At 42.3% G+C, this 13,024-nt stretch overlaps 1 protein-coding gene across 5 annotated transcripts in view; it reads left to right on the forward strand.

The window, feature by feature from the left end:
• NCKAP5 (NCK associated protein 5) overlaps positions 1 to 13,024 on the forward strand; it is a 949,833-nt gene that overhangs the window by 837,724 nt on the left and 99,085 nt on the right. For all 5 annotated transcript variants that reach the window (XM_059394413.1, XM_059394410.1, XM_059394408.1 and 2 more), the window contains 2 exons: positions 2,857 to 6,626; positions 7,349 to 7,526. In XM_059394413.1, the coding sequence (XP_059250396.1) occupies positions 2,857 to 6,626; positions 7,349 to 7,526 (3,948 nt within the window). The remainder of the gene's footprint in view (positions 1 to 2,856; positions 6,627 to 7,348; positions 7,527 to 13,024) is intronic.

Below are 13,024 nucleotides of genomic sequence, written 5' to 3' on the forward strand. Positions count from 1 at the left end.
TTTTTTTTTTTTTTTTAATATTGTTCTGTATGGAATCAGAAAGGAAGCCTGCAGGAGATAAATTAGGCTGCCCTACTTGGAGCAATCTGGGTCTAAGTCACAAGTACTTACCTGACCCACGCAGCCTTGAAAGTATTTTACAAGTATTAGCTCATTCAGTACTCTTAAGAACCTAGTTAAATAGATTCCCCTATTCCCCTATTATACAGATGAGAAAATGGAGGTGCTAAGAACTAAGTAGCCAGCCAAAGATCTCATAGCTGGTAAGTAGCAGAGCTGGTTAGTTGGTTCAAGAATCACCCTCGCCATTCTGCTCTGGTGGCTTTGTTAAATCAGCCATGTTTGGGATGGATTTGTTATCTTAAGACAAAGAATGTCCTTTAAAACAAAAAATAAACAAAAAAACTATGTAGAACTGTTGTTGACCAGTCCAGAGATAAGAAAGGACTTTGGGCATCAAACCCAGGCCATTGCTTTTCCAGGAGCACCCTTCAGCTAATTTTACCACTCCCTGGAATAGCCATTTTCCAAGCAAAGCCTGAAGCTGCCTATGGAAATGCCGGCTCCTACTGCCCTCTCTCCTACAGGGGATGCATGCTTTTTTTTTTTTTTTCAATTTTCCAGAGTGTTCCAAACTTTTCTCAGGTTATTAAATACCATAACATCCTGTGGAAAACTGATTGAGGAATCTCACAGGATGGAGAGCCCTGGGAGGTTTGCAGCCACTGGCCCTAGGATGAATCAGACCACAGTGGGGACAGGCTGTGAAGAGGCAGCAGGAGGCAGACTGAGCACATCTTCCACGGGTTGAACAAATCTGCCTTTTTCAAGCTCTTGCAGGGTACTTTTGCTTGCTCCTCTTCTTATTGTGAATGTGCCTCTCAGGATCATGAAAATTCTTAGAAATCCTAACAGTGGCAGCCTGCCCACATTGGTCCTTAATACCCAGACTCACTAACAGGATTTCTCCTGATGTCCAAAGAAGTTTTTAATGGTATAAAGGAAAAGGAGAGGAAAGGAGAAGCATCACCAAACAACATTTATCCACAGCAACTTCTGACCCTGGAGAATTTTCTGAAGAAAATATATCATTTGACTTAAAAACAATAAACATAAATAAAAAAACAAATTAACACCATATGTTATTGCTGACAGCAAGCATCATTTTAACGGAAATGTCTTAGATGCAAACAGATGTTCACCACTTACCAAAAAACCAAGGCTTCAATGTAAGTTTCTGAAACTTTTCAACCTCTGCATAGGAGCACATGATCTGTGCTCAGTTATGGGACGGTGCAGCTGGGGTAGAGATGCCAAAGGGGGTTGTGTTCTTAGCCAGGATGGGCACAGAGCACACATCTGAAACCCACCAGATTCACTCACCCAAGTTCTTCACCATTAATCATATAGCCTTAAAAAAAAAAATAAAAGAAGAAGAAGACGACGACGATGACTGAGGTTAGTGCCCAAATCCCACTGATTTCCCGGAGTCTTAGTCTGTGATTAACCTCTGCGGGTTCCATTTAGGAGAGGGGTGTGAGGATAACCTACTATCTCTATTATGACATTGACTAATATAGAGGAAAGAGTGGAGGTTGAGTTTGGCTCCAGGAACCTGGCAATGCCTATAGTCATGTAGGCTCCAGAGCCAACCTGCTGCCTGGGTGCAAAACGCCACACCACCACTTTGTAGCTGAGTCATAGGAAGAACCTGGGAAACCAGGGCAGAAAGCATGGTTCCATCTCTTCCTTAACTGTGTGATCTCCAACAGACTAACCATGCTGCCTCTCAGTTTCCTCCCTAGTAAAACAGGGTTGATAATGTCTTCCTCACTGTGTTGTTCTGAATATTAAATCAAAGCCCTATTCCAGTGGTTGCTACGCAGCAGATGCTTGGGAAATGCTAGCTTTCTCCTTTTGCCCCACCACTTCTTATTAGCAGTACTATGAACAAGAGGAAGGTCTGTGCAGGATATAATGCTTTTTCTGTGTCGTTTTCTTGGTCAAAACTAGCCCTGGTATTTGGAATGGTATGAGGAACAGGAAATTGACCTTTCTTGGTAGGTGAATCATTACCATAGGGTTCTAACAGCTAAGGAACGTCCTACTGTTAGATACATATGTAAGTGTCTCACAGATGTTCCCCTTCGACCAAATAAAATCCTGAAGTCACAGAAGTATCGAACCTTAGAGTGGAAGGGACCATAGAGATAGGGACCAACTCGCTTTTCCATTTGCCCTCTCTACCTTTCAGAAACACTGTACAGTGAGGCCATATCTGGTTATTTCCTAAGTGTACCTTGAACCTATCTTCATGATTCAGGCCTTTGCTACTCCACTTCTTCTACCCAGAAATCATTTCCCCCATTTATCAACTAAGACAAACTTACGCTTCATTCAAGGGCCAGGTAGGTTTTAAAAAAACAAAATCAAAACAGAGCAAAAAAGTCCTTATATGCATTTCATGGTTTTTCTTAGCAGAGGTTTGATTTCTCTCCTCTGAATTTCTGGAGTTCCTACTACATTTGCGTTGGTCAATTATAAAACACAAACTTGGGTATTGCTCCCTTGACTTCTAGCTATTTGCACCCAGTCTCCTCTCCCCTGCTGCTCTACATGCTCCTCGAGGACAGGCTTCTTACCTACTACTTCAATATACCGTGGGTTCCTTAGCTTAGAAGCTGGCAAAACAGAGATTTGCTACATTGTTAATGATTAATTTGCATTAAGTCACTAAAGTGTGCATTTATAAATGAACACTTAACTGCTAGAATCAAGTCTAATGACAAACTTTTCCTTTTTACGGTTGTGATCCACGTGGTTCAGTGATTTCTGATACCTACTTTTCTTTCCTAGAAATCATCACAAAACTGGGATAAAAGGCTAAGTATTGACTCTTCACTCCCGAGTGGCTTTGCTAGTCCTACAGATGAACTACCTCCAGCTCGTATCAAGGAAAGTCACATTTTGGAAGGACTGAGAAAGCTACAGAAGCAAAAAGTGCTACTTGAACCCCCATCGGTGATAACCAAATGGGGTTATAAAGATTGCATGAACTCCAATGAAGGGATATATTCTCCAGGAATTAAGAGCAGCAGCCTCAAGGACTATCCCCCCTGCAAACCAGCTGACAGGAGGAGCCCCTGCAAGGAGCCCCATGAGACATTTGTTTATGACACAGATTCCCACGACGACGCTGACGAGGACTCTTCCTCCTTATCCTTGCTCCAGGCAGTTCCAAGCCAGGGCTGCAGGCTGCACAGTCGTCAATTAACCCACAGTGTTTCTGACAGCCTATTTGGCTGGGAGCTGAATAGAAAACACTTTTCAGAAGGCACATCCTCAGTTTACTCAAGGGAAAGGCCTGAAAAGCTGGCCAGTTGTGCCAGCAACTGCCCCTTGGAGAGGAAGCTGTGCCCGCATGCACAGATGCCTCAGGTACGGAGAGAGAGAGAGCCGTGCGACCCTGGTTCTGGCCATGTGGCTCTCAGTCTCCAGCTTTCAGACACCGATGACAATGAAGCCCTTGACGAGTTGCACATAGGTAGCAGTGACGAGAAAAGCCCTTCAGACTTGTCACTGACTGCTGACACTGACAAGTCCATGGAGAATCTGGACATCCTTGTGGGATTTGGAAAATCTCAACTTGGGTCTCCCGAAGAGGAGGAAAAACAAGTACCCATCCCCTTAGAGAGTCGGCCAAAGACATTTAGCTTCATTAAGCAGCAGAGGGTTGTAAAAAGGACTTCTTCAGAAGAATGCATTACTGTCATCTTTGATGCCGAAGACGGCGAGCCCATTGAATTCAGCTCTCACCAGACAGGCATTGTCACCGTTACCAGAAATGAGATTTCCATCAACCAAGCCCCTGCTGGACCCAAGGCAGAACACACTGAACTTTCACCTCAGGGAATTGCTCATTTACAGCTGGGAGCTGCTGCAAGAGACTACACTTTCCTAAAGAGACCTGAAGAGGAAACCAAGAAAAACATTCCAAAAGGTGACATAGATAACATGGTGGTGGCCCGCAATGGTTCCTTCAGCCCCAGGACAGTAACACAAAGTCCTCAGCGACAAAGACCAGGCAAACCAGCATTGAATTTGTCATGCCAGAGTAGTTCTAGGTCTTCGGTGTCCATGGGTATCTATCAAAAGCAGAGTCTGACAAAAGGCCCTGCCAGAGGCAAGGCTTCACCTCAGAAGTCAAAAATAATGGAGCCTGAAGCCTCAGCAAGAGTCCCCTCCTCTGGCCCCGTGTCTCTTGAAAAATCTCCAGCCTTAGCTCCTGGGAAACTCTCCCGATTTAAGAAGACTGAGGGCCCAGCACCCCTTTTTGATTTACATATGGATTCACACATTCCAAAACACCCCAGCCAACTGCTTCATGGCTCCAAAATGTCCAGCAGAAAAGACTGGGTCCCATGCTCCAAGAATCAGATTCCAGCGTCACAGTTGCTGCCAAGGTCCCTCCCTGAGCCTAGTGATAATGGAGAATCCCTGACGAGGGACAAACACTGTGACTCTGGGCCAGAGGCAGGGGTGAAGTCACCTTCCCCCCCACCCCCTCCAGACAGGTCAGGCTCCCTTCTCGTCAGGCCCAGTTACGGCTATATGCCACCACCCTCATCAGCCAAGCCTGAAACCAGGGTCCCCAGTGAAGCAGCAAGGACTATGTACAAATCCCCCCCTCTGAAAGGACCCTCTGCTCCTATTATTTCTTCTAATCAGATCCTGGCAGAAGTGCCGGGGAAGAAACCTTCTGTGGCCTTCAGAAAGCCTGTCTTCACTCACCCTCCACCCTCCACAGAAACAGTGATTCAAACCAGATGTTCCGCACATACCCCCTCCAGCTCCTTTGCTGTGATGGCCCCAGGGCCCCCAAAGGTCTCCCCAAAGAGAGGTGTCCCCAAAACTCCACCTCACCAAATGCTTGGGACCACACAAATGGACCCTGGGTTACGGACTCCCAAGAATTGCCCTTTAGCCCATGAGCCACTGGAAATCCTGTCCTCCAAAAGTGTGTCTCCAGGAAGAAAAGGACAGCTGAATGACTGTGTCCCCACATCAGCTAAGCCTTCTTTCTTAGGGGTGAATGAGGCACCATCATCTCAGGTTAGCAGTCACTCATCATCACCGTCTTCCAAAAGCCATAACACCCCATATGGTTGTCCAAACACTCATGAGAAAGGCCTGAAAACTCGCCTCCCGGTTGGGCTCAAGGTTCTCATGAAGTCTCCCCAGTTACTCAGGAAAAGTTCCACGGTGCCAGGGAAACATGAAAAAGACAGTCTGAATGAAGCCTCTAAAAGTTCTGTGGATGGGAGCAAGTCTAAGCCTGAGGACGTGGGGAATCCAGTGAGCCTGGAGACCGTAAGGGATGAAAGAAATGTGACTCCACTGGGTTTTCAGGTACAAGACAGGCTGCCTGAAGGGATTCCCCTGGATACAACAATGCCAGAGTCATTAGAAAACTGCGTCCCTGGGGCTGATGGAAAAGATGGGGTAGAAAACAAGTCTGTGAAAAGATCCCTCTCCTCCAGTAAGCCACACCTAAAACCAGCCCTAGGCATGAATGGGGCCAAAGCCCGCAGTCAGAGTTTCGGCACTTACTCAGGAGACAAGCCCCCTACACCGCCCATGGAAGGGTCCGGCAAAGTTCGGACTCAGATTATCACCAACACTGCTGAGAGAGGCAATTCCCTCACCCGGCAGAGTTCTTCCACGGAAGGCTTGCCTAAGACCCCTTCTGCCCCCATGTCTGATGGTCTTTCCGGTGCTGGGAGGCCTCTGGGGCATCCCTCCTCCAGGCAAGGCTCCCCCAGGAGTACAGGCAGCTCCAGCAGCCAGCATGGGAGCCCAAGCAAGTTGCCTTTGAGAGTCCCTCCCAAATCCGAAGAGCTCCCCACCCCATGTGGAATGGAAGACGAGGAGGGTTACCCCGAGGGAGGGGGCCCCAGGGAGGCTGTCCCTGAGGAAACAAGCAGCGACCACTACAGATATCCACCCACCCCAGCAGACTGCCCACAAGCCCTGCAGAATCCTGGGAGGACACAGCATCCGACCAATTTTGAACCGAGCAGGACATCCAAGCTAGAGACTTCTGGAAGGTGTCCAGATACTTCTACAACCAGGACTGGCGCTGTGAGCCCCGAAGCCCCCCTCTCACCTACAATTGAAGAAAAGGTCATGTTGTGCATTCAGGAAAATGTGGAAAAGGGCCAAGTGCAAACAAAGTCCCCCTCTGTGGAAGCAAAGCCAAAGCCCGGGCCTTCTTTTGCCAGCTGGTTTGGTTTTCGGAGTAGACTTCCAGCTCTCAGTAGCAGGAAAATGGATGTCTCCAAAACCAAAGTGGAAAAAAAAGATGCAAAAGGTTTGGGGTTTGGAAACAAACAACTAAAATCGGAGAAGAAAAAAGAGAAAAAGAAGCCTGAGCTGCAGCGTAAAATAGAAAATGAACTTACCAGGAACACCAAGGTGGCGGAGAGTCCAGACAGTAGTTTACGAAGCAAAAATGATCTGAAAACACCGCGAGGCATTTATGACCAAATGAAGTTTGAACCAAGAAATAGACCCAGTCCTGTTACATGTTCTACTAAAGATACGTTTATGACGGAACTTTTGAACAGGTAACGTGTTGGCGAAGGGAGGGTGTGAAATGTCAGGGGGTTCCCCCCACCGAAACTAGGAGAGTTGTTGACTTCCCACCCAGTAAACCCTAGGCAAGCATGTTTTCATACAAGCAGAAATGCAGAATAGCAGTCTTTTCTACATTAGCCAGAATTTAAACAATGAAATAAAAGTTAGCAATAAAATGATAATTTAGTCCATGTTACTTTGTTAACCAAACCAATGGTCTTTGAAATTAAAGAATGGGGAGTTTTATCAAGGTTGATAGGAATTCAACCTATACTGGAACCATGAATGTACCCACATGGCATGAAATGGAAGAAAATTATACATACATTTTAAGGTATGCCGACCTCATTGATTGTACCAAGCAAACGTATACTTAGAAACGTTGCAGAGGTAATTACATTTCCCGCTGATCTTAAGCCAGACTTGTGTTTAGCAATCACTCTTCGGTGGCTTTTATTTTGCTCCCTCCTCCCCCCACCTCACAAGCAGTTAAAAAAAATAAAAATAAAAATAAATTTTTGTCAAATCTAAACTGACACACTACTGGAATGTCAGATGAAGATTTGATCAAGGCCACTGACAAACATTTATCACTCAAAGGTTTAAAGACAAAGAGATACAAAGAGGTTACTTTAAACATTAAAGGATTGGGAAAAGTAGTGATTGAAGAAGAGCAATGTAATTTATCAGAGGAATCACTTTCTACCTGCAGAGTTGATAAGAAAGCAGCTCAACAGACAGAAAGTGGATCAAATAATGTTTCCTGCAGGAGTGTGTTAAAGGGCAGCTCCCAGGGCTCCTGTCTCACCAGCAGCTCTGCAAGCACTCAAGGAAACCACAAGAAAAACATCAAAACCAAGGCCGATGTGGAAATACCGAAAGGCTCCCTGGTAAGTGCTCCACCCATTCTGGTTTCGAAGTGAATCTGCCTGGGTTCTTTCTCCCTTTGCTGTTGGAAATGAATGAGCAAGAGATTGGGAAGGGTAGGAAAGTTCTGGAAAAAGGAGAGAAAGCTGGTGACGGCTTCCCGCAGAGAGGTGGCAGCGAGATTGCAAACGGGCCGCTCTTTCCGGTAAGTCTGCTGCATTAGCTCCCTTTCAGGAGGACGGTAGAACCAGACAGTGCTGGCAAATGACACTGTGATGTCAGCTGTCATCTTCAAATTCTACTCCTGTGCAGGGGATTTATTTGATGATCTCTTCCTTCAGTCCCAGTGATACAAAAAGGAAGGAACATGGTTATGAAAACCAGAAGTGCTAAACAACTGGAGAGAATATTGGCCATTTTGATGATTCAGTTTAAACACTGTTCCTTTTTTTGGAAGTTCTGTCTATATACCAATTCCTCGCACCTAGACAGGTGTTAAGACCAAGAAATCTACTTTGCAGCTTGACTCCCTATTATGCAGTCTCTTAATTGTGAGGTCCAGAACGAGGTAATTTCCTTTAAAAAAACAAAAATGGGTGAAAGGGCATTTTCCATTTCCCTAGCACTTGCTAGTTTCAAATAATAGTTTTGTTTTAAAATTACCTTAAGTTGCACTGAGTCTCCTTACATTCCTTCTGTTCTTGCATAATTGCTTTGGTGATGTACATTGTTTCTTTATGTAAGTTTTGAAGCACTTACATAAACAAAAATATTCTTTTTACAGAATTAGCGTATCCATACATGTGTGTGCTGCAATCAAAGAAATTGTAAAGTATGCTACCTGCCACCATTTTCTTAGGGAAACCTAGTAATTATACGTTTTTGGTTGTTTTTTGTTTTTTGTTTTTTCTGGAGTGGTTTAGAGGTGATTTTAGGAATAACGATTGGCATTATTACTTATTAAGAATTTCATAGACATATTTCAGTTGACAACAAATGCACACTTTTCTTTCAAAGAGCTCTGGACTCTGAGGAGCTGTAGTCTTTTATATCAAACTCAGAAATCCTGTGGGAACTATGTTCTTTGCAAAAAAATTTTTCTTTCTCCCCCCCCCTTTTCTCTTCTGGGCTTCCATGGTATCCTCCCTTCTTTGAAAACACAGATGTCCCCTGCATTATAAAAATCACAAATTATAAGCATATCTAAGACTGCCCTTGTAGTGTCACCGAAAGGAAAGAGAGAATGAACGCTTGGAAATGTGCAATATGCCAGAAATTCAATCCCACTGATCTAAAACTTTGATAGCCTGGCAGAGCCCCTTATCGGAGGCACTCAATTTAACTATGCCCCATTTAATATGTTTCTGACAGCTTAGGGTATATCTTCACTGCACAGAAGTACCAAAAAAAAAAAAAAAAAAAAAACCCAAAAAACAAAAAGACCCTCTGTTTGGCTTTTACAGTTTCATTTTTACTTTCTTGTTACTTCCTAATGCTAAAATAATTTCTGTGCTTTTCGTCTCTCGTCTTCAGTCTTTCACAGTGTAGAAATAAGTGTCCTTTGGTCCTTTCAGAATATCTACAAGAAACACTCTTACTGTTTTCTCTAAAGTACAAAGATTCCCTAACCACCCCAAAATACATAATCAATTGGGATATGCTAATTTTTTCTAGTTAGCTACAAGAGGAAATTAGTCATGCTGGGAAGCTTTTCCATATAGAGGAATATTATTAACCTCGGTAGCTGACCAGCCCGTCTTTCTTTCTTCTTCTTCTTTTTTTTTTTAATGTAAAATACAATGTTTTTTGTTTCATCTCTGTAATCATCAATGTGGAGTGGACGAAAATTACTAATTTCAGAGAGGACATTGCCATAGTCTCCTTTGGGACTAGTACAAGACTAGCAGTGCAAATCTATTTATTATATGTTATCAGCTTACACAGGAAGTAAATTAGATGCAAAATAGGATATATTCTAATACCATAGCACATTGATGGGAATACCCATGAATCTCTTAAAATTCAGAGTTTGAGGGAATTTTCCGCTGGTAGGGCTCAAGGTAAATTTGCTGTCTGCTTATTTTAAACTATGTTGCAAAAGATTCTTCTCATTGTAGTCACTTGGGATAGAAACAAGAACTGCACATAATACATGTCATATGTCTTTGGGTTTTTTTTTTAATAAAGTCACTGTTCAAAATCTTATATTACCATCTCTTCCCTTTACAAACCAAGACTTTATTTCGTTATAAGGGTCCTCAGGGATTTTGATTATTTTAATCTGTGGTGATTATAATACAAAGATTATTTCCATACATACAGCTATGTATGTAGCTGACCTCCATTTAGTCTGCTACTAATTCTGTATCCATATCCATTTTCAGGATTCCTAGATACATTTTTAAAAATGCGTAAAAGTCCCATTAATTCTTTGCAGAATTTAATTTTTTTCTCCTTTCAGAGCCTTAATTAGAGTCTTCTGTCCCCATTTAGGCCATCATTTACAGACCACTTAGCTCTAATTTTTGTGTAATTTAGACAAGGGCCATGTTACTTTGTACTTTTGCTTGAATTATATAAAATCATTATAAGAGGGAGAAAGGCATCCCCAGGAAAGATTGCATTGGTATTAAGTAAATAAGCAAGAAAGAAATGCGTTCTATTGCAGCATGTCATAAGTCCTTCCTTCCTGTGGATTCAGATAATTTTGTGGAATGAGAAGTCTCAAGGGAAGGCAGCTCCAGGCTCCTGTTTAACTATCACTGGACAAAATAAAAATTGTTAACAAAATTAACAAGATCATATACTTTCATAATGCACTGGGAAGAGATGGCCTTTTCAATATTTTAATTTAGGGCGCCTGGGTGGCTCAGTGGGTTAAGCCGCTGCCTTCGGCTCAGGTCATGATCTCAGGGTCCTGGGATCGAGTCCCGCATCGGGCTCTCTGCTCAGCAGGGAGCCTGCTTCCCTCTCTCTCTCTGCCTGCCTCTCCATCTACTTGTGTGATTTCTCTCTGTCAAATAAATGAATAAAATCTTTAAAAAAAAAAAAATATTTTAATTTAAATTTTGAGTATTTTTTTCTCCCAGTGTCCCATAGTCTGAAAAAGAAAATCACGTATGCTAATACAAAAGCATCAAATACTATTCCATTAAAATGGTACTGTGGTGATGAAATAGGATAAAATAGTACAATAATTACAAAAATTGTTATCATCTTATTAAGTTCTGCAAAATGTTATAATTTCAGCATCCTTAATTGAACAGTTCTAAGTGCTATTTTGATGCTAATAAGAAGCATGCATATTTCACCCTCCTCCTGCAAATTTTTCTAAATGACTAACTTTTCTAAAGGTAATGCCTTCTGGAGTTTTCCTTCCAAAAATTACTTCCTGTCCCACTTAGGTTCATTATGTTCTTTTCATTTGCAATAAACTTCGACTGCAAAATGTTGTCTTCTTGGGAAGCAGTTCCTAAGCAGTTCAGTTAGGATGAGTCAAGGAAGAAATGTAAGCAGAATTTCAAATGAAAGGTATCCCCAAATGTTGGGTTTAATTCTAAAAGTAACATATAATGTAATATATATATATAGTACATACATACGTAATATATAATGTACATACATACATAATATATATATGTTATATGTACATTGTGTGTGTGCATATATATATGCACATATATATATATATGGTGAATTATTTTCTCCATTTTCCTCCAGGTTCCTTTGTAAGCTCTTTCCTCCCTGTGCTTTCTAATAATAGGGGTTAGTAGAATATAATGGGCACAGTGACATTTAATGGTTTCTTGTTAGAGATCAGTATTTGGTACAGTTTTTGACTACAAGGGCAGAGCCCAAAAGATGGACAAGAGTTGAAAATGCACCATTACAAGGCATCCAAAGTACTGACAACAAAGTTAAACCAAAAATAGCCAAGAATTATTGCCCGAGTTACGTGTAACTTCTTACCAAATAGGATATTGCTGGACATTAATTTGTATCAGTTCCTGTTAGAACAATGGCCGAGAAGATTCTGTATCTGTAACCACCATTCTTTTCTGAGCCAAACTTCTTGATTTTGTGAAAACTCTCATCTTTGAAGTACTTTGTCTCGTGAAGATCGTCACAGTTGTCTCTATCTTTGGCAAATTCTTAATCTTGCATTGCCAGCCCCTTAGTCCCAGGAAAGTTCCCACAACCTCTCACCAATACCCAGCCACTGCATGATCAAGAGTGAAAATTAATTTTAAGTTCAGCCTATGAAAAATATAAATAGTAAGGGGAATCAACTGTCAAAATAAATTATGCCCCTCATTTCCATAGGCAAACGGATTTCTTTAATAACCGCCTTGCATTGAAATCTATTTGTATAGATAATTAGAGCCAACGAGTATGCCATTCTAAGGCACTCCCCCATTTGTCATTCCTTCGCTGATTTTTCACCTATCTTCTTCGGATTTTCCTGTCACGGGTCATCTGCTCCTCATGGGTCATCAGCCCAGGAAACCTGAAAGAACTAGGGGCCTTTCCTCTGATAAGTCCCCCGAGGCCATATTTAGCATTTGCTGTTAAGCAAATAGAACCCTAGGAAAGTCCTGACAAGCAGCTGACAGGTAGGACTATAGGACAACTTTTTTTTTTCCCTTTCCTCAATATGATACTCAGAGAAGGGTGGTAGTTAAGTTCCACAAATGGATTAGGGAACCAGAAGGGAAGGGAAGCAGAGAATTTAAACACACACACACACACACAGTCTCTGAAAATTTTTGCTACTCTTGAATAAAAATAAAATTTATGTATACATGGAATACTGCCTACATATCTAACTGCCAGACACTAACAGAAAATAGTAGTTCTTTGGAAGGTCTGGCACGGAGGACTGTAACAATATGGCAAACTCTGAAAAATTTAATTTTGGTAATGAATAGGGGCCAGAAATGCCCACTCTAAAACCGAAATCCTCTGTGACCTTGAAGAGATCACTAACACTGTATGAGCCTCCTATCCTTTATCTGCAAGGTGAGAATCTGATTTTAACTATTGGATTCTTTAGAGTCTCACAGACTGATAGAGAGGATGATTCCCCAATAAACCAGCAGGTGAGCAGGGGATACCTTCAAGTTTAAAATAGATCAGTGTTGGGCACCTGGGTGGCTCAGTGGGTTAGGCCTCTGCCTTTGGCTCAGGTCATGATCCAGGGTCCTGGGATCAAGTCCCACATTGGGCTCCCTGCTTTGTGGGGGGCCTGCTTCCTCCTCTCTCTTTCTCTCTCTGCCTGCCTCTCTGCCTACTTGTGTTCTCTGTCAAATAAGTAAATGAAATCTTTTTAAAAAAATAGATCAGTGTAGAACCTAAAGGAAATGCTGTTTTACATAACAGGTAAGAGAAAACATGAGACATGTTTTCATAACTGTTGGTATGGGCTGAGAATATAGAGATTTCCTTGATGTCTCTCTAAATGAGGATGGAAGTTTCATGTTGGGTTGTTAATGGAAATGTAGGTAGTTTGAGATCCCTTTGT

Source organism: Mustela nigripes, chromosome 3, assembly GCF_022355385.1.
Source record: "Mustela nigripes isolate SB6536 chromosome 3, MUSNIG.SB6536, whole genome shotgun sequence".
Classification (NCBI taxonomy): Eukaryota; Metazoa; Chordata; class Mammalia; order Carnivora; family Mustelidae; genus Mustela; species Mustela nigripes.